This window comes from Patella vulgata, chromosome 6 (genome assembly GCF_932274485.2).
Source record: "Patella vulgata chromosome 6, xgPatVulg1.2, whole genome shotgun sequence".
Taxonomy (NCBI): Eukaryota; Metazoa; Mollusca; class Gastropoda; family Patellidae; genus Patella; species Patella vulgata.
In genome coordinates, this window is record NC_065884.2 from 48,170,105 (window position 1) to 48,192,056 (window position 21,952).

Genomic DNA, 21,952 nt, shown 5'->3' on the forward strand with positions numbered 1-21,952 from the left:
CCAATAGTGTTATCTGTCGGCACCGGAAGTGGCGTAAATTGACAAAAAACTACAATTTTGACAGTTAGGTACCATTTTTCGAAAGCAAATATTATTTTTTTCAAATCTGGTATAACTGAAATTGTGCGCCCTTTAAAGGCGCACAAAATGTTGGAACCAGTTTTTTTAATTTCGATTCCGTTTTCGGGCTATTTCGATTAAAAGGTGAAAAAAGGTGTAAAATTAAGCTATTTACAACCCATCCAGCGTTTTCATATTTTAAAATATTACTTCGTAACTTTCATAAACTCGTAGCAATAATCTATACGGAGAGAATGTATGTGAAAATTAATTTGTAATATGCGCAGTTGCCGAGAAATGGGCAATTTTGCATGAGTCACTTTTTACGCTAGTTTGCCTGTAAAAGAGTCAATTATTATTCGATTTTCATAAAAGTGACACCATTTGATGTGTAATGTCAATTTTAACTAGGTCAAACCAATTTAACATTTTCAATATCACCGGAAATGACGTAATTTGGGCAAAAATTGTATTTATAGCCTTCGAAACCAGTAATTTATTCAAATGAGTCATATTTGTTATTTGTTTAAAATTTTGATATTTGATTCAAATGAACTAATACAATGAACCCTTACGATCATATAGATATCACAAAATGGTTTCTAACTTGTTCAGTTGCGGAGAAATAGGCAATTTTCAACAGGTCACTTTTTAAGGTTTTTTGTCAATAAAAGTGTCAATTATTATTCGATTTTCATGAAATTTTCATTGTGTGATACCTAATGCCATTTACGATTTCATACAAGTAATTTAAGATTTTCATTATCACCGGAAGTAACGTCATTTTGGCAAAACCTGTATTTTTAGCCTTCAAAACAGATATTTTATTCAAATGAATCAGATTTGTAATGTTTTTAAAATTATGATATTTGATTCCAATCAACAAATAGAATGAACTCATTCGATCATACAGATACCTCAAAATGGTTTCTAACTTGTACGGTTGCAGAGAAATAGGCGATTTTCTACAAGTCATTTTTCAAGGTTTTTGGTCTATAAAGGTGGCAACTATTATAGGATTTACATAAAATTTTCACCATGTGATGATGCTATTTCTGATTTCATAAACCAATTTAACATTTTCATTATCACCGGAAGTAATGTAATTTTGGTACCGGAAGTGACATAAGTTCAAGGGTAACGTGGCACCGGTGAAACCCGTCATTACTGCTTCGCAGTTCTAGTTCTTATTATTATTATTATTATTCTTTTGTTTTGAGTAGATCTCAGCAACTGATTGTCGGATCGTTACGATTTCTTCGGTTTTATCGGAAAAGTGGGTGTGACTTAGAGGATAAAGCTATTTTGAACGTTCTGCGACAATGCGAAATGTCCGAAATCACCGAAGCTATCGTTTTTAGAAATATTGCAGTAATTTTAACAATAATCATTGGATTTTAACTTTGGATGCATTTTGGCATAGCCGGAGACGGGGCACATAGCTACGCTACTTTTTATTTTTGATTTTCGGCAAATCTTCGCAGATATTAGGCGCTAAATTTAGAAAATTTAAATTTTTACAAAAAACTTTTTTATTTATGAATATTTTTTAATCGTGTTTTACACAAATATAACGAGTCCTCTGACTTGGGCAAAAATGTGAAAATTTTTTGTCTCGGTAATTTTCCTTGGCCCCCATTGGCTAATTCAGTTTTTCAGTCCTAGATTAATTATTTATTGTTCGATTTGTATAAAACAAAGTTCATATGCCCCGTTGTCTCAATTGTCATTTTTTTTGTTACCAATAGTGTTATCTGTCGGCACCGGAAGTGGCGTAAATTGACAAAAAACTACAATTTTGACAGTTAGGTACCATTTTTCGAAAGCAAATATTATTTTTTTCAAATCTGGTATAACTGAAATTGTGCGCCTTTTAAAGGCGCACAAAATGTTGGGACCATGTTTTTTAATTTCGATTCCGTTTTCGGGCTATTTCGATTAAAAGGTGAAAAAAGGTGTAAAATTAAGCTATTTACAACCCATCCAGCGTTTTCATATTTTAAAATATTACTTCGTAACTTTCATAAACTCGTAGCAATAATCTATACGGAGAGAATGTATGTGAAAATTAATTTGTAATATGCGCAGTTGCCGAGAAATGGGCAATTTTGCATGAGTCACTTTTTACGCTAGTTTGCCTGTAAAAGAGTCAATTATTATTCGATTTTCATAAAAGTGACACCATTTGATGTGTAATGTCAATTTTAACTAGGTCAAACCAATTTAACATTTTCAATATCACCGGAAATGACGTAATTTGGGCAAAAATTGTATTTATAGCCTTCGAAACCAGTAATTTATTCAAATGAGTCATATTTGTTATTTGTTTAAAATTTTGATATTTGATTCAAATCAACTAATACAATGAACCCTTACGATCATATAGATATCACAAAATGGTTTCTAACTTGTTCAGTTGCGGAGAAATAGGCAATTTTCAACAGGTCACTTTTTAAGGTTTTTTTGTCAATAAAAGTGTCAATTATTATTCGATTTTCATGAAATTTTCACTGTGTGATACATAATGCCATTTACGATTTCATACAAGTAATTTAAGATTTTCATTATCACCGGAAGTAACGTCATTTTGGCAAAAACTGTATTTTTAGCCTTCAAAACAGATATTTTATTCAAATGAATCAGATTTGTAATGTTTTTAAAATTATGATATTTGATTCCAATCAACAAATAGAATGAACTCATTCGATCATACAGATACCTCAAAATGGTTTCTAACTTGTACGGTTGCAGAGAAATAGGCGATTTTCTACAAGTCATTTTTCAAGGTTTTTGGTCTATAAAGGTGGCAATTATTATAGGATTTACATAAAATTTTCAACATGTGATGATGCTATTTCTGATTTCATAAACCAATTTAACATTTTCATTATCACCGGAAGTAATGTAATTTTGACAGGATCACTGACATGTAGCAAATGAATTGGTTGCTGGATTTGGTTGTTTCTGTGTCCATTTTATTTCATGTGTGCAATGCTTATGTGGAAACCTGTTTAACGGTTTCATTGGTACCGGAAGTGACATAAGTTCAAGGGTAACGTGGCACCGGTGAAACCCGTCATTACTGCTTCGCAGTTCTAGTTCTTATTATTATTATTCTTCTTTTGTTTTGAGTAGATCTCAGCAACTGATTGTCGGATCGTTACGATTTCTTCGGTTTTATCGGAAAAGTGGGTGTGACTTAGAGGATAAAGCTATTTTGAACGTTCTGCGACAATGCGAAATGTCCGAAATCACCGAAGCTATCGTTTTTAGAAATATTGCAGTAATTTTAACAATAATCATTGGATTTTAACTTTCGATGCATTTTGGCATAGCCGGAGACGGGGCACATAGCTACGCTACTTTTGATTTTTGATTTTCGGCAAATCTTCGCAGATATTAGGCGCTAAATTTAGAAAATTTAAATTTTTACAAAAAACTTTTTTATTTATGAATATTTTTTAATCGTGTTTTACACAAATATAACGAGTCCTCTGACTTGGGCAAAAATGTGAAAATTTTTTGTCTCGGTAATTTTCCTTGGCCCCCATTGGCTAATTCAGTTTTTCAGTCCTAGATTAATTATTTATTGTTCGATTTGTATAAAACAAAGTTCATATGCCCCGTTGTCTCAATTGTCATTTTTTTTGTTACCAATAGTGTTATCTGTCGGCACCGGAAGTGGCGTAAATTGACAAAAAACTACAATTTTGACAGTTAGGTACCATTTTTCGAAAGCAAATATTATTTTTTTCAAATCTGGTATAACTGAAATTGTGCGCCTTTTAAAGGCGCACAAAATGTTGGGACCATGTTTTTTAATTTCGATTCCGTTTTCGGGCTATTTCGATTAAAAGGTGAAAAAAGGTGTAAAATTAAGCTATTTACAACCCATCCAGCGTTTTCATATTTTAAAATATTACTTCGTAACTTTCATAAACTCGTAGCAATAATCTATACGGAGAGAATGTATGTGAAAATTAATTTGTAATATGCGCAGTTGCCGAGAAATGGGCAATTTTGCATGAGTCACTTTTTACGCTAGTTTGCCTGTAAAAGAGTCAATTATTATTCGATTTTCATAAAAGTGACACCATTTGATGTGTAATGTCAATTTTAACTAGGTCAAACCAATTTAACATTTTCAATATCACCGGAAATGACGTAATTTGGGCAAAAATTGTATTTATAGCCTTCGAAACCAGTAATTTATTCAAATGAGTCATATTTGTTATTTGTTTAAAATTTTGATATTTGATTCAAATCAACTAATACAATGAACCCTTACGATCATATAGATATCACAAAATTGTTTCTAACTTGTTCAGTTGCGGAGAAATAGGCAATTTTCAACAGGTCACTTTTTAAGGTTTTTTTGTCAATAAAAGTGTCAATTATTATTCGATTTTCATGAAATTTTCACTGTGTGATACATAATGCCATTTACGATTTCATACAAGTAATTTAAGATTTTCATTATCACCGGAAGTAACGTCATTTTGGCAAAAACTGTATTTTTAGCCTTCAAAACAGATATTTTATTCAAATGAATCAGATTTGTAATGTTTTTAAAATTATGATATTTGATTCCAATCAACAAATAGAATGAACTCATTCGATCATACAGATACCTCAAAATGGTTTCTAACTTGTACGGTTGCAGAGAAATAGGCGATTTTCTACAAGTCATTTTTCAAGGTTTTTGGTCTATAAAGGTGGCAATTATTATAGGATTTACATAAAATTTTCAACATGTGATGATGCTATTTCTGATTTCATAAACCAATTTAACATTTTCATTATCACCGGAAGTAATGTAATTTTGACAGGATCACTGACATGTAGCAAATGAATTGGTTGCTGGATTTGGTTGTTTCTGTGTCCATTTTATTTCATGTGTGCAATGCTTATGTGGAAACCTGTTTAACGGTTTCATTGGTACCGGAAGTGACATAAGTTCAAGGGTAACGTGGCACCGGTGAAACCCGTCATTACTGCTTCGCAGTTCTAGTTAATATTACTATTATTTAAAAAAATCCTTAATATTTCCATCCCACTGGCACTTGAACTTGGTAAAACCCCACATACATATCTTGAGATTTAATTTCAGGATCTGGTTTTGACCATGGACATCTGTCTCGAGCTGCATGTTGCCGTGTGTATGACATCTTGGGTGAAAAGCTTCCCACATTTTATCGCATTAATCATCCCAGATTATACAGTGTTACAGCGCCATTAGATCATATTTATAGAAATGGTAAACATATGACATCACTCAGTATTAACTGGTCAGCGGCAGATGAGAAATTAGAAGTTACAGATGGTATAACTGGAAAAACTACACCATTGTAAGATTGAATTTTTTTTATTTATCAATGTATTTGTAGCTTGCAAAGACAGAGTGTGGCTTTACTGTTAAACTGGTATAAAACGTGATAAAAGCCACAAAACAAATTTATCCCCCCGCCCCCCACAAAGAAAAAAAATGATTGCTGAAGCAGCATAGCAGTTTAATTAGTGACATAAATGTATATTTCTTTAACTAAACGTTAGATCCTGAAGAAATAAAAATTGAATCCAACAGTGACTCTATGGTCTAGACAAAAGGTGGTGAAATCACATTATGCTACAGGAAGTTGACGTCTTCAAAATCTTAATGTTTGATGAAATTCAATTCAATGATCTCTGTGTTTTTGACTTTTCAGATCACCTTTTAAATCTGGAAGAATGATGGCAAGCCGACTGTGTAAAGCTTCATTTCTTTTCCGATACAAAGACATGGCTAAATCATCATCTAAAGCTTATTTAAAGGAAGTTCCAACATATGAGACAGCCAAACGTCATTCAGTTTATTATCAACAAGCTAAGCATGCCTTGCACCAACATTCTATTGAAGCGGGCATTGGTGTATGGGTTAAAAAACCCATAGAGGTTGAAAGTTTTGACAAGTGAATAAAAAATTTTATGAAGACTTACTCAACCCTTGTGCCAAAGGGTTAAGCAAAAAGAACGTTTGTGATAAATCAGTGTTTAAAACACTTGCACATTTTTGTCAAACAAGTTTTGTGAAAATTTTCAGAATAACTGTGGAGTTCGTAAATCTTGCATCTATTTAAACAGGGAGGTGGAAATTCCTCCTCCTCATTCTTCTTTGAAGACCAATTCAACTTTTTATAGGACGCTATATGGTATACCGGTAAATTTAAATCACTTTAAAGAAATGTTTATCGTCATAAAATGGCATGTCTGGTACCAAACAGTTATTTAGCGATAATACAAAGGCCTTCCTATACCACTGTATAAGATGAGATGACTTTTAAGGTCACATCCAGAATACTTCTATGTCTGACATCAGATCCTTGCATGTTTCAAAATATGTACGATTAGATGGTAAAAAATGCATTTTTGAAAGAATTCGGGCAAGCAAACTGTTAAAAAGTTAATATGGAGGCCTCATCATCTTGCCTGGATTTCATAGTAGCAGCCAAGCGAATATTTACTACGAATCGGTTTGATCTGGTATTTTTAGAATTGCAGTATAAAATCTTGAGTACTACAGTCCGCCACGTACGAATTTATGCTCTATTGCCCCCAAATCCTGCATTTTTGCTATAACTTGAAAATTTTCATCCTTTACATCTAGTACTTTGAAAGTTAAAATGGTATATGTTCAATACCATTAAATGAAACAATTTTCAATTATCTTTCCAACCATGCCAATAAAGTCATTTTATGATAATAATAAACATTTTCTTGAATTGGTTTAAACATTTACCATTCAAAGACTGAAAAGTGGGAATAATAGAACCTTCTAAGGGGAATGAGGCATCCAAATGGTTCTCAGAGATTATTAGAACACACTTTCAGTTGATTTTTTGTTTTTGTGTTGTTTATATTTTACACCACAGTTGGATCTTATCAAAATCTTAAAAAAACTCTGTGTGAAACTAACCTGATTTGTCCCCCTTAATTCGGCATTGAAAAGATGCACCAGTCAGACTTCTAAGATAATAGGTAATAATTAAAGAAATAGCATTTATTGATGTACAAATTAAAGATCTAAGTTTAATTAGACCAAAATGAATACCTGTGTTTAAGGATCTTGCAAATTAGAATGTGATTATCATTACTAAACAGGAAATTGAGCTGTGAGTATTTCGCTTCGAAGTTCCAGCCACATTATTTACTGGATTCCCTGAAAAAAACATTAGTGTATCGCCAACTAGTATTTGCTTTCTTATATTCTCAAGTGATGTTGTGCGCGCAGGGAGCGCTTGGTACGTGTTGATGAGAATAGAATGGCTAGCGGTTGTGAGGAAATCGAGAAACTTAAACAACATAAAAGAAGTGGGCAGAGGATACTGCCAGAATTCGGTTAGGTTTTGATATTCATGGTAAATGGCTAATTTTACTGCGGTTCAAGAAAATTACAGGCTGAAAATGGATCCCCCCTTAGCATGGCTAGTTTCTGCAAGAGCCAAGTCATGTAACAAACACAGTTTTTACACTTTGCATATTTTCTTACGATTAAAATGTTTTGAGAGGTAATTGAAGCCCACTTTTGATAGATAATTTAGTTTGAATATGTTCTTATTCCAAATATATAATCAAACTTTGTACATGGGAAGACATCTATTCAGATAATATACCAAATTCTTTGATATATTTCAGAGGAAAATTTGTGAATGGAATACCTTTCATTATGTTTCATTTTCAGTTATTGTTCAATTTTATTTTATTGTTAAATAAATTATGATTCAGATGCAATCATGTATTTGATTCATTTTCTTCAAAATAATAATATTATACTGCTAGATCTAGTTAAGAGTGTAGTTTGAAATCCTGTTAAATAAATTATGATTCAGATGCAATCATGTATTTGATTCATTTACATCAAAATAATAATATTATACTGCTAGATCTAGTTAAGAGTGTAGTTTGAAATCCTGCTTGGAATATATAGAGAATCTCCTACCAGTCTTTTTTAATATCAAAAAAGACGAGTAGGAGATTTTATTTATCACCCAATCCCATTTTACATGCACAAATAGATCAATATAATTCTTTGCTGTAGATTTCACTTTTACTGAACATTACGGCGTAGTGATACATCATTTTTTGACAGCAATTCAACCATTGCAAAGTCATTTATATTGACCCAGTGTTTCCATCAAGGTCAATTGAATAACAATAGTTCATTTTTAATAAAAAAAAAATTACTTTTAATAAGAAATGAACTGTTTTTTTGAAAATAAAAAAAAAAGTAGTTCCTTTTCAACTGACCAATGAAATATATATCACACAAGCGATATCTACTGTAGAATGTATTATTGGGTGATAAACAAACATCAATCCATAAAGGTCTTACCTTATCAAAGAGAAAAAAAGGTATTGAAATAAAGAATTTAAGAAAAACAAACTTTGTATGTGACTAATGTAGTATCTAAATTCATTTAAGTATATTTCTTTTTATGTTTCATTTATTTACTACTACATATATAGTAGATTAAAAACATGCCTCCTATTTTGGCCATTGCCATATACCATGTATAAAGATGCAATTTTTGTTATCAATAAAACAGATGTATCCTAAAAAGAACATCTAAATTCTCTGGCTTTGTCTATAATCTCTGGTTTTTGTCCATAGGCCTGCAGCCAAAATTCTAGCGTGAAGTTCCACTTAAAGGTTATCCCAAATAAACAAACTATACATTTTTGGAAAGCTTATAACACCAGGAACACAAATCTAGAGAGTTCCAAAGAAAAGGTTTGCACTAACTCGATTTAGGGCCAGATGAAAATTCTGATAATTGTCAAGTAAGTGCCATGTTTATACTAACAGTTGTGAAGTTGACATAAAATTAAATATTGGCGAAAACACTCATGCCTTCATCCTATGCAAAGAGTAAGCTATTGGTTAAATATTGAGTTAAAGCAAAATGCAGAAAACATAATGGACGGGAACATACAGAATTTCGGAAATCCAATTATGGTAAAAGGAGTTATCTCCCTTTATGAAAAATATCAATAATTGATAACCTTATCATGTGTTTATGTTGTGAAAGATTCAACAACATCAATATTTTCAAAATAACGAGTTTAATTATGAGTTTATACCAGAAGAAAAACGTATTTACCAGGCCCTCATTTCACGGGTTAAAAAAGTATGGAAACGTTTTTGGGTCATTTTCATTTCCCGTTTTTTGAGTTTTTTTGCGTAAAAAAAACTATGTAGCGTCCCAAAGACGATAAATTAAAAGCTTTTATCCTTAAATACCCTTTTGTTTACCGTTTTGTTTATATTTTTATTCATTATTTTGATAATATAACCAAATAAGAGATCTTATTTCACAATTCACTTAAAATTCGTTTCTTGTCTTTTTCAGTTGAGCCATCATGGATGTTTGTGTCATCTGCAATACACCACTTACAAATGGGCAGAAGACGGTTGTACTACGAGAGAAGGGAAGTTGTGGAATATATAGTCCCAGTATCTTGAGAAAGGACAGTATTTCTACCAAACCAGGACAGTCTGTTCATCTTGATTGCCGTCAGCAATATTGTAACAAAAATGTCATTGTTAAAGATCTGAAGAAAGAATGCAAGTTAAATGACTCATCAATCTGTCATCCAACACTTCGCTCAGAACAACCAGTGTTTCAGTTCAGGGAACATTGCCTTTTTTGTGCAAATTCTGCGAAAATAAGTGGGAAGAAGAGAGGGCATGATGTTTTCCCGGTTAGAACCAGTGATTTTCAGAGAACGGTTCGTCAACTCTGCATTGATCGTGGTGATGAATGGTCGCAGAAGGTGCTGTCCAGGATTGACTTTGCACAAGATTTACATGCAGCAGACGCAGTATACCATCAAGTATGCAACATCAACTTCCATACAGGTAAACAGATCCCACTTTCATTTCAATCTGACACACACGAACCGTCACCTGGAAGACCAAAAAATAATCTGCAGGAAAGCACCTTTCTGAAAGTGATGGACTATCTATCAGAAAATGACAATGAGCAGAATACAGTCAGTGATCTTGTTCAGAAAATGGAGGAGTTTGGATGCAGTGATCTTTACAGCGTTAAGTACATGAGAAAGAAAATTGAAGAACATTTTGGAAGTGATGTCATTATTACCAACATCAATGGAAGATCAAGTGTTGTTACATTCAAGAAGACTGCTTCAGCTGTTCTTGCCGAGTTTTATGATTCTCCTAAACTGAGTGACAGTGAAGATGAGAAATTAAGAATGGTGAGAACTGTTGCAAACCTGATAAAGAATGATGTCAAATCCTTAGATACATCGAAACAGATATACCCAAACTCACAGGACATTTCATCTATTGATAACAACATATCAATGCTTCCTGATTCGCTGTACCTTCTGCTAAAATCATTGTTTTCAGAAAAAAAAGCAGACACCAAGATAGCCTCAATTGGACAGGCCATTATTCAAGCAACGCGCCCAAGGGTTATTCTTGCTCCTCTCCAGATAGGTTTAGCAGTACAGATGCATCAACAGTTTGCTTCTAAGTTCCTCATCGATACCCTGCACAGTCAAGGGTTTTGTGCATCATATTCAGAGGTGAAGAGGTTTGAGGTGTGTGCTGCAAAGACACAGGGCACTGACATACCAGGTCTTCAAGCAGGCCATTTCATTCAGTACATTGCTGATAATGCTGACCACAACACCAACACCCTTGATGGATACAACACATTTCATGGCATGGGGATCTTCGCTGCCATCACTCCAGGAATAAGAAACAAACTTCAAATTCCAAGAAGCTTTGCATCAAATGAAGAAATTGCAGAAATAGGGAAAATAGACATAAAATTCTTCAAATCACTCCCGCTTGCAAGCCTGCCCTTGACATACTATGAACTTGGTGACCTCAGCTGTATTGACTCAACATGGAAGATGGATCTTCTGTGGAAAATTGTGTGGCCTTTACGTTCACCTAGGCCTGGCTGGACAGGATTGATGCAAACAGTAGCGAAGGGGCCATACCCAGGAAAATCATCCATCTCATACATGCCAATGATTGACATGAGTGCTACCGACATGAGCTGTGTTTATTCCACTCTTCACTTCGTTTGTGCACAGGCTAAGGCTCAAAATGTGACACCCATCTTAACATTTGATCAATCATGGTGGTGGAAAGCTCAAATCATCATCCAGAATGAACCACTGACCAGTGAACTCAAGAATATTGTTCTGCGTCTTGGAGGTTTCCACACAGAAATGAGCTACCTCGGATGTATTGGACATATCATGAGAGGTTCAGGTTTACAGGAACTGATGGAAGTCGTGTATGCACCAAACACGGTTATGCACATGCTCAGTGGAAAGGCGCTGTCAAGGGCAGTAAGAGGACACTTCCTGATCAATGCTGCACTAAATGCCCTATTAGTACAAAAGGCTTTCTCCGTTCCTCAAACAGTTGCCAAACAGGACCTTACATCAGAGACTGATACTGAACAGATATGTCAATCTGAAGAAAGTACTACAATCGAATCAGACCTTCAACGTCCATCATATGATCCCGAGGAAAATCACATTGAGAGCTTGGACTGTGATTTGGAAAAGAGTCTCAACCTTTTTGACCAACTACTGCATGGTGAAGTGTCTTGTGATGCTGTGTGCCAGGATGAAGCCATCAACAGTGTACAGAGGAAACTTCAAATAGTGACGGCGTCTGTAGCTCCTTCTCGGACAGCAACTTTGTGGATACAGTATATTGAGATGGTGGATTTGCTACGCATGTTCATCAAAGCAGAAAGAACAGGACACTGGCTTCTTTATCTCTGTACTCTTAAAAGAATGCTGCCATTCTTCGCTGCCACAGGACACAACTTGTATGCTAAATCTGTACACATCTATTTACAAGAAATGATGCACCTTGAGGAAAGGCACCCAGAGGTATATGCTATGTTTACATCTGGCTTCCATGTCATTCGACGCAGTGACAGATATTGGGCTGGTTTGTCATCAGACCTAGTCATAGAGCAAACACTGATGAGAAACATGAAAACCAGTGGTGGACTGACAAGAGGGCGGGGAATGTCTGATTCACAGCGAACACAGTGGTTACTTTCGATGCCAGCTTGTGCTGACATCAGCGATGCAATGCAGGAGTTCACTGATACAGACTACATTACCAACGAACAACACAAAGACATGACAGTTGCCAGACAGAAACGTGATGACAAAGACACATACAAACTCTTGGCTTTAACACTGTAAATGCTGACAGAGGACTGGAAGTTGGAAACCATATCCTACAGTCAATGGTGGGTAAACAAGTCTTTGAGTATTCCTTCAAGAAGAAAGAGCAGGTCATTACAATGGATATCAAGTCTTCAGCGAAGGTTGATGGTGATGCAATCAATGTGGATTCCCAGTTACTTTTCCAGCGATTAGTGACAGCAGCACAGAGGAATGCAGAGGACATTTCTGAAATCTTCAAGTATGAACTCAGTACTCTTCCTTCTTGTCTTTTTGAGCCATCTGGACTTATGAGAGCAGCAAACAAACCTGCCTTGGCTGAGGCATTATGGATATCAGGAAAGGGAAGTGAAATGTCAGTATCACAAGAGCATAATATGGTTCATGTCCTGGATGGTGGATCTCTCCTTCAGAAAATCCCGTGGCCAAGAAATGTCACATTTGCCACAATCTTTAACATGTACGTTGACCATGTATCACGGAAATACCCAAACCCAGTCATAGTTTTTGATGGATATGACACAGGCCCATGAACAAAAGATGTTGCTCACATGAGACGCTCAAGAGGTATGGTGGCTCCAGAGGTAATCTTTGTTGAAGACATGCCACTTGCAACACGGAAGGGTCATTTCCTGGCCAATTCCTCAAACAAGCAGAGATTCATCAACATGCTCAGCAAGAAACTTGAAGAAAAAGGTTGTAAGACCATTCACGCCAGAGGTGATGCCGACCTTCTCATTGTGCAGACTGCAGTGGAGAGTGCATCTAGCAGCCCAACCACAGTCATAGGTGAGGACACAGATCTCCTTGTTCTGTTGTGTTTTCATGCTGAACCAACATCTCCTGGACTCTACTTCATGTCAGAGGGAAAACAGATGGGGAAGAAACAGAGGGTGTGGAACATAACTGAACTGAAGGTGAACTTAGGCAGTGACATTTGTTACTACTTGCCCCTGGTGCATGCAGCTGGAGGATGTGACACCACATCACGCCTATTCGGGATAGGAAAGGGGGTTGTCCTGAAGAAACTCCTGAAGGACAGCTATTTCAGGGAACAAGTTCATCAGTTCTGTACCGACCAAACAACAGAAAACATCATGTCAGCTGGAGAAGCAAGCATTGTCTGCCTGTACAATGGACTACCGGGAGAAAGTCTAGATAGTCTGCGGTATCGGCGCGTCTCTGATAAAGTTGCAACTAGCTCTTCCTATGTCCAGGTTCACACACTGCCTCCCACATCAGCAGCAGCACGCTACCACAGTGCTCGTGTTTATCTCCAGGTCAGGGAATGGATGGGAGATGGTGGCTCCCTGGACCCCGAAGACTGGGGGTGGATGAAAGTGGCGGACAAACTTGAACCACGCACAACAGATAAACCTCCAGCTCCAGACACACTTCTGAGAGTAATCCGCTGCAACTGCAAGACAGAGTGTGACAGCAGAAGGTGCACCTGCAGAAGACATGGTCTTGAATGCTCAGTGGCATGTGGACAATGCAGGGGTGTAGCGTGCAGTAACGCCATGTGTAACCTGACTGATGAACAGTTCATTATTTGTGACCAGTATTAGTGGAATATACAGGCAAACGCAGTGTACATACACAAAATGTATCTTTGTAGATATAACTGACTTTAAACTATCACAAATTTGGACATAATAGGGAAAATTTGGGATTGTCTGATGATTTCAATTATCCAAACTTATAGTATGGATAAACGGGTTAGTTACTAGTATCAGCCAATTAAATGTTTCCAATAATTTGTATTGCTACACATAATTTACTTCCATTATCAACAATAGAATGTATTGATATGTGCTCAAATGACGCAGTTGTCTCGCAATATGTCCTTAACATTCCTTAAAATTGCAATATTTGGGATCTCAAACACACGTCATAGGGTGTATTTCATCATGAAAAATGAAAATGTTCCACTTATTGAATTTTTCTACATTTTTTATATGTTATTCTAAGACATTCAAAGTTGTTGATAGAATTAAAATCATTTCTTTTGCAATTTGTTCTAGGTTGAGTGTTTTTCTTGGTAAATTGACTGGACTAACAAGGGCCTATTTAGGTTCAACTTTTTTTCAGATATGTTTTGTGACTAAAGTTCTAACAAATAATTGGAGTGAAAATATTGTAATGAAGAGAGAAAAAAAATCAAATGGAGTTTAATGTCTTACTGTTCTGCACCAACCCGTATAATGAAGATGGGCATACGTCATACATTACAGTTGGGTGTGGGGTACGTTTACTGCTAGTATGCAAGTGTCATCATCGGTGTGCAAGGGAGCTCACTTACAAGGCGGCCCTGGGTTTGATCCTAGTCTGGCGTGGTTTCCCCGTGTCAGTGGCTCAATCAGAAGATCCGGGGGTTTGATCCCCGTGTTGACCTAAACGGTTCCACAAACTTTCCAGCGTTGTTTGCCTTTGTCATGGAAACACTGGGTCAATATAAAGGACTGCAATGGTTGAATTGCTCTCAAATCTCAAAAAATGATGTAATCAGGTTCAGTAAAAGTGAAATCTATAGCAAAGAATTATATTTATTTTTTTGTGCATGTAAGAAAGGATTGGGTGATAAATAAAATCTCCTACTCGTCCTTTTTGATATCAAAAGAGACTCGTTGGAGATTCTCTATATCCCGGTTTATACAGAACAGTTCGGCATTAAGGGCAGAATTGTAAACAGGCTGCAAAGCCTAATTTTTCACCCTTTTGAAAATAAAGAACTTATTATTATTATTATTATTATTATTATTATTAAACTCCATTTGATTCTTTTTTCCCCTTCATTAGATTTGCCACTACCTTACAGTATTATTTAGGTTTTGCCATATATTTATTTTAGTGAGAAAATTACACATAGATGATTTGTTTCAATTCAAATATTTGTCAGGAGTTTAGCCCCAAATCTAATCTGAACTAAAAGTTTACAGATATTTTAGTAGAAATACTGTTTTGGGAAAACTTATATGCACAAGCATCAGAGAATGGAGAATGCGACCATGGAAATATAATTGTGTAATTAATTAAAAAAAACAACATCACAGCTGTGGAAAATTCATTTTAGTTAATGATTGATTCATTCAGAAAATTAGGGTGACAAAGAAATTTTTCAGGCAAATAGGCTCAGGCCCCCGCCCCTCCCAACTCCCAACTGAGATTGGCCCTCTACACCCATGTAGCCCCTTACTGTTGTTCAATCCGATTCAGTTTGTTAAATCGAATATTGTTTAAACTATAGTTTTCTCTCCCATCCGAACGACTTGGCATTGCCTTTCCTGCCCACTCCCATCCCGTACCACTGACGGGGAAACCGCACCGGGGTTGTCTTGTACATGTACATATCTAATCTGTGTAAGTGTAGTAAATATGAAAATGAAACAAAAAGACTGTTAAAGAAACAGAATTTGATGTTTATACATTGTAGTGACAGAGATGATAACGATTAACTTTGATGACATTTAAAGTGAAGAGTAACTACAATTTTGAGTTCCAATAAATGTTTTACTTCAATAAATAATTAGTTTTTGTCTTATATCTATATTTGTTAGCAAATTACACAATTATAGATACGGTTTCAGTTTAAATGTTTGTAAGTCGGCCTTAAATATATGAACTAGAGACAGTGCCGGACTGGTGAGCCGAAGGCCCACCTGTCAGGTCATTTACCAAGGCCCACACAAGTACGCGCCGAAGGCGTGCGAGCTTCCTTTTCTCCCCCCAGGAAAATTTTGAAAATTAACAACCGCAAACCAAACCCATTTTCCAAGCATTTTAGACCAAAGCAGAAGAAGGAAAATTTTTTGATTTCCTGATACAAATAGATAACAGAATGACCTAAGAGCACTATCATTAGATGGATTTGAGAATTCTAGTACATGTACACTTCTTTTTTTGTGTTTGTCAGTCATTTTTTTCCCTATCTTTTCTTTCTCCTGTCCTGTATCCTGTCCTCTCCTTCTTTCTTTCTTTTCTTTCCTCTCCCTCTCCTTTCTTTCTCTTTTCTTTTTTCTTTCTCTTTTTTCTTTTTTGTTTATAGGCTTAGGCCCACTTTTTTTTAATGAGCTTAGGCCCACCTGTCACGGGAAGGTGGACAGGTGGGCCCAGCCGGCACTGACTAGAGGTTTACAGCTACCTCTCGTATGGTCTAATTGAAAGGGTATGTGGTTTCAATGCGATTTACAAAACTACTGACAGATTCTGGTCTTCAGTACTTTATTCATAACCATATTTATTTTCTCAACCAATGTCAACCATATCTATGGTGGCCCATGGTCGCAATAGCGTTTTTTTGGTTACTTTTTTGTATTTCATTTAAAATAATAAAAATATTAGTAAAAAAAAAAAAGAAACATTTTTTTTGTTTTGTTTTACAAATTAAAAAAAAAATCTTTTTAAAATTTAAAAAAAAAAGAAATCTTTTTAAAATTAAAAAAAAAATCAATATATATATATATATATATATAAAAATAATAAAATATATTTAAAAAAATAAAAAATAAATAATATTAAAAACAAAAATTAAATGAAAAAAAAAATTGAAAAAGAAAAGATAAAAAATAATTCCCGACGTGGCCCATCGCCGCAATAGTGTCTTGAGTATCCAAGACTAGAGCGACGAGAAACATTTTGTGGCCCATTGTTGCAGTAGTATCTCGATTATCATGTGTGGGATCTATGAACAAGGTGTACACTCGAACGACAAGAAACGAGCCTGTAGTTATCTCACATCAACATGTGAGTGACGGAACTTTTAACTAAAGATAAAATCCAATTTTAGTAGATACTTCAATTTTGATTGACTAAGCACTAAAATAAATCTAATATTATCTATTATCCAATCAAATACTAAATTTTGGATTTTATCTTAAACAGGCCCCAGACGAAGTCCACGTAGGCTATATCATGCTCTATTTTGTCTTTGAAATTGATGTTGTGCGCCATCGCACTTTCGCACCTCTTACCAGTTACTGTGGTCGTAGCGGGGGACTAGCGATGACCTCACTGTCCTCAGCCTCAGGGAGAGCAGGGGTTTCACAAAAACTGAAGCTAAAATCACAAACATAGATTTTAACTAAAATGAAAGTGAAATTTTAAATTTATGCGTTTCACGAAGATCGATTGTAACTTAAAATTTAATTTTAATAGATTTTAGTTAAAATTACCTGTGCCTTGATGTGAGGTAACTATAGACTGGTTTCTTGTCGCTCGAGTCTATACGTTCTTCATAGATCCCACACAGGATAATCTGAACGACAGACCCACGAGGTTTGACAGGTCACCCTCTTCCTTGTCACGTACAACCGGGGATTCGAAATCACGCCAGTTGACTCAATGACGGGCTTTATATGACAGGCTTTATGATACAGCGCGCACGTGCTAACCCCCCTCCCCGGCTACTTAGTAGTATGCCTATACTTCGAGGATTAGTTTCAAAGTTGTTAACTACTTTTGAAATTCGACAGTAATTTGAGTAATTTAGTCTATCTACAGTTCGTAAGACGTGGCAATTGCCGTTGGTTGAGTCGTACCTTATATCGCTATGCTCTGTCTAATCATCTATTAAACATATTAATTATGTTTTGTAAATTCCCGAAAAACATCCAAAAAATTTCATGTGTGACAATTCTCAATATAGGCCTAGTTTCTGTCATACAAAATACTGCAATTTGGCACCGTCTCTGGCCGTAGGAGATGTTTAGGGGGAATAGTGAGGATCTTGTCCTCAGGGAGACCAAGTGTTTTAAAAACATTACATAAGCCTTTTGAGGGGAGAATAGGCCTTGTGCACTAGTAGGCCGAATGGTATTATTAAAGTCAATGACTTTATGTATGTAGGCCTAGTTCTAGTTAGACTGGATAACCTAGTCTAAATGACGCCAGGCTTCTATAGTCTATTGATTATTCATTTCTATTGACTTGCATATGTATAATAAATACATATATCCAAGTCCATAGACGTCATGGATGGAAAATCGTGTTTCACGTGTTGATGCCTGTTTACTTTTTTCCTTTCGGAAGGGGAGATAACTACAGACTCCTTTCTTGTCGCTCGGGTTCACACTGATCCGCAGTGAATATTTGCTAGGCCGCTACAATCACTGATAAGGATGACATCGATGCGGCTTAATGAGCCAGATATATTAACTTTTTTCCTGCGACAAATTAAATTCTAAAACATTTTTTTTATGTATTTGAAAAATAAATAAAGGCGTTTGACGTATTTGTAGGTAAAAATTATTTCCTATTTAGTGTAAATGGGTATTAAAATGACTAAAATGCAGCATTTTCTCCGAAGCAGTAACGTCTTATGTAAACAATGCACGCGCCATTCAGCCAATGATTGACGCACGTAATTCTCTGTGAAACAGATTGGCACACTGATCCGCAGTGAATATTTGCTTGGCCGCGACAATCACTGATAAGGATGACATTGATGCGGCTTAATCGGCTAGAAATATTAACTTTTTTCCTGCGACAAATTTAATTCTAAAACATTTTTTGTATATATTGGAAAAATAAATAAAGGCGTTTGACGTATTTGTAGGTAAAAATTATTTCCGATTTAGTGTAAATGGGTATTAAATTGACTAAATGCAGCATTCGCTCCGAAGCAGTTATGTCTTATGTAAACAATGCACGCGCCATTCAGCCAGTGATTCACACCGCGTGCTGTGACAGCACGTGTTAAGGCAGTCATCTATGACAGATATTATACGAGACTCGTAATTCTCTGTGAAACAGATTGACAGATTGGCTCGGGTTATGTCACATAGGATAATCGAGATACTATAGCAACAATGGGCCACGAGGTATTTCTGGTCACTCGAGTCTAATGATAGCTGTCGTAGGCTGACTTTATACCGAGTCTGGATAATCAAGACACTATTACAACGCTGGGCAACGTGCAGAATTCTTTTTTGATTTTTTCTATTTCACTTAATTTTTTTTTAATTAAAATGTTATTTTTTTTTATAGATTTTTTTAATCTTAAATATTTTATTAATTTTTTTTTATAGATTTTTTTATTTTAAAAAGAATTTTTTTTGTTTTTAAATTTTAAAAAGAATTTTTTTTTTATTTTTTAAAACAAAAGAAAAAAAAATGTTTCTTTTTTTTTACTTTTATTTTTTATTATTTTAAATGAAATACAAAAAAATAACCCAAAAAACGCTATTGAGACTAGGCGCCTCATCCATAATTTCAGGGTAAACACCCGCTCACCAACCCTTGCATGGCCCCCGGGACCCCATTAACGATATAAATATTGGGCTTGTGTGCTCACACATGGCCTTGTGCGTCATACGGACACAGATCACTAAAGATTTCCCATTGACTCCAATGTTAATTCTCGTATCTTAGACCGGCTCTAACTTTTTCCCAAATTTTCGTTGGGTAGAACGCTTTCTACCACAGATGGAGCAACATGTGGCAACCACTTGCCCAAAAGCACGTATGAGGTTCTTCATGAAAAACTTGAGATACACAAGCTGGAAGTAGAGACAAGTAAACATGCAATTTCAGGCCCTACATTTCAACGTAACCAACCTCTCAACTCTTGTATCCTTCCGCATCAAAATTATGAATATTCACCAAAACCTGGCAGAAAATGTATTTTCAAACCCTTTCCTCAATTCTACACCAAAAAGTCAACAAAAATCGCCATGCAAAAGGGGGAAAAAGGAAAAGGGAGAGGAAGACTAAAAATAGCTTTGGCCCTTGTTTCGTGGGTGACGGCGTAGGAATATTTGGTGATCTGTGTCCTATATAGGGGTGAAACTTCAGGGATCACCAAAAAGCCTTTTTTATTTCCTTCCCATGTGTTCTGGCAACATGCCGGTGAAAGAAAATCAAAATCAAAGAATAACTGTAAAAATGATGGCCCTTTAAGTACACATGCTGCTTTATGTACACTGGTGCATCTCAGGTCCATAGGCCTTTTGTGCTAAAATTTAAAAATCTTTCTTATTAAAGGCAGTATCTGAGTTCTGTGAAAAAATTAGACAAGTAACAAAGAAACTACATACAAAACACTCATAATTTGGAATTTTTTTCAAAAATATAATTTTTTACTGCCATGTGATGAAAAATGTACAAAATTTACATGTAGCATCTCTCAAAATACCAATAATTTTCCACTTTTTTAAATATCCGGACGGACAAGAAATATATTTTTAGAATCTGTGGACAATATGCAAACAGAAAAAATGCAAACCAGTTGCAATGATTGTAATATTAGAGATCTATACTGAAACATGTATGCCTACCCCCTGAACATGCCACTGATTGAATTAATCTAATCTATGGTTGCAGAACTTACATTACCAAAGGAATTTGTCTAACAGCTATGTTTTACCATCCCTGGCTAACATATGCACATATAAACTAAAATAGGTGCAATAAATATGAATTATGGTTAAAAATAGGCCTTGATGAATGAAAAAAATGCCATATTTGGTCTATGATCACCCCTCTCTAACAGAAGGGTCACAGAATACACAATTTTCACAAATTTGGGAATATTTCAATGTTTCCAACATCTCAAACCTCAGAGGCATGTTACAAATTTGTATTGCAATCCTTGTGCTGAAGCAAGATGTCTGGAACTTTACATTAATTTCCTGAAAAAATGAAGTCAAAAAAGTAGTCATGACAGACTTGACAACATAAAAAGAGGCCTGAAAAGGAGAAAAATTAACATTTTATTGTTTTATAGGCAACATAAATGCAGCAAACACCACAAATGCTGGATTTTGATAAGAAAATATTGAACATTAAACTGACATTTACACATCTACACCAGTTTTATATCTGGGTCTGGTCTCATTGGCCTGAAATGCCTCAGGGTTCTACGTTTGACTCTGAACAAATAAGGGTTAGAAATCCTTGAAATGCACACAAAAAATATTTTTGGGTGAAAAATAACATTCTTAGCTGTAATTCAACCACAAATTCCAATTAAGATCATTTACATGTCAACACAGGTGCATTTAAATCCCTCAAAACACATTAATAGAAAAGGGTGGGGTGGGGCATTTATTGCCTCTCTAAACAGAATGATGGAGTAAAAAATGTCTAGAAAGGCTGGGATATTGCTTCCTACATGAAGGAAATGCAAGAATTTAATGTTTCAAAGAAGAAAAAAATGCTTATTCTGGGTAAAATAGTGGCAAAATTGAGCCAACCCCTGTTTTGAACATTTTGTACAAACCCATCTGCTGTACATTATTAACTCAGTGTTACCAATTTTCAATTTTCTGTAGGAAAGCTGGAGCTATTTCTAAACCTGACAAACATGTAGATCCCATCTAAGTTATATTAGCAAAGAAAATATGGGCATTTTTAGACATTTTGACTCATTTTAGTAGTCATGAAAATATTAATTTCTACATCCAAATGGGGGGAATCTCAAGATTTTTTGTGAATATTCCTGATTTTTAGACAAAATTTGGTGAAATTTCAATACTGTTCATTTTATCTGTGCTTTCTGAGACTGAATAAGCCAACATTGGGCATTAGAATATTTTACTTACTGTTAAAAATTCAATAAAAATTGAAAATTGAGAAATTTGCAGTAAAATCACAATTTTTCTTCAAAACTTTGATTTTTTTTTTTAATTAACTTTTTTTAGTTTTCCTGTAGCCAAACTATTTTATT

At 35.2% G+C, this 21,952-nt stretch overlaps 1 protein-coding gene across 2 annotated transcripts in view; it reads left to right on the forward strand.

Moving 5' to 3' along the window:
- The window catches only part of LOC126823925 (adenosine deaminase domain-containing protein 1), a 42,727-nt gene extending 34,055 nt beyond the window's left edge, over nucleotides 1-8,672 (forward strand). For both annotated transcript variants that reach the window (XM_050552998.2, XM_050552999.2), the window contains exons 11-12: nucleotides 5,171-5,408; nucleotides 5,766-8,672. In XM_050552998.2, coding sequence (XP_050408955.1) covers nucleotides 5,171-5,408; nucleotides 5,766-6,012 — 485 coding nt within the window. In that variant the 3' untranslated portion in view covers nucleotides 6,013-8,672. The remainder of the gene's footprint in view (nucleotides 1-5,170; nucleotides 5,409-5,765) is intronic.
- The last annotated feature ends 13,280 nt before the right edge of the window (nucleotides 8,673-21,952 follow it).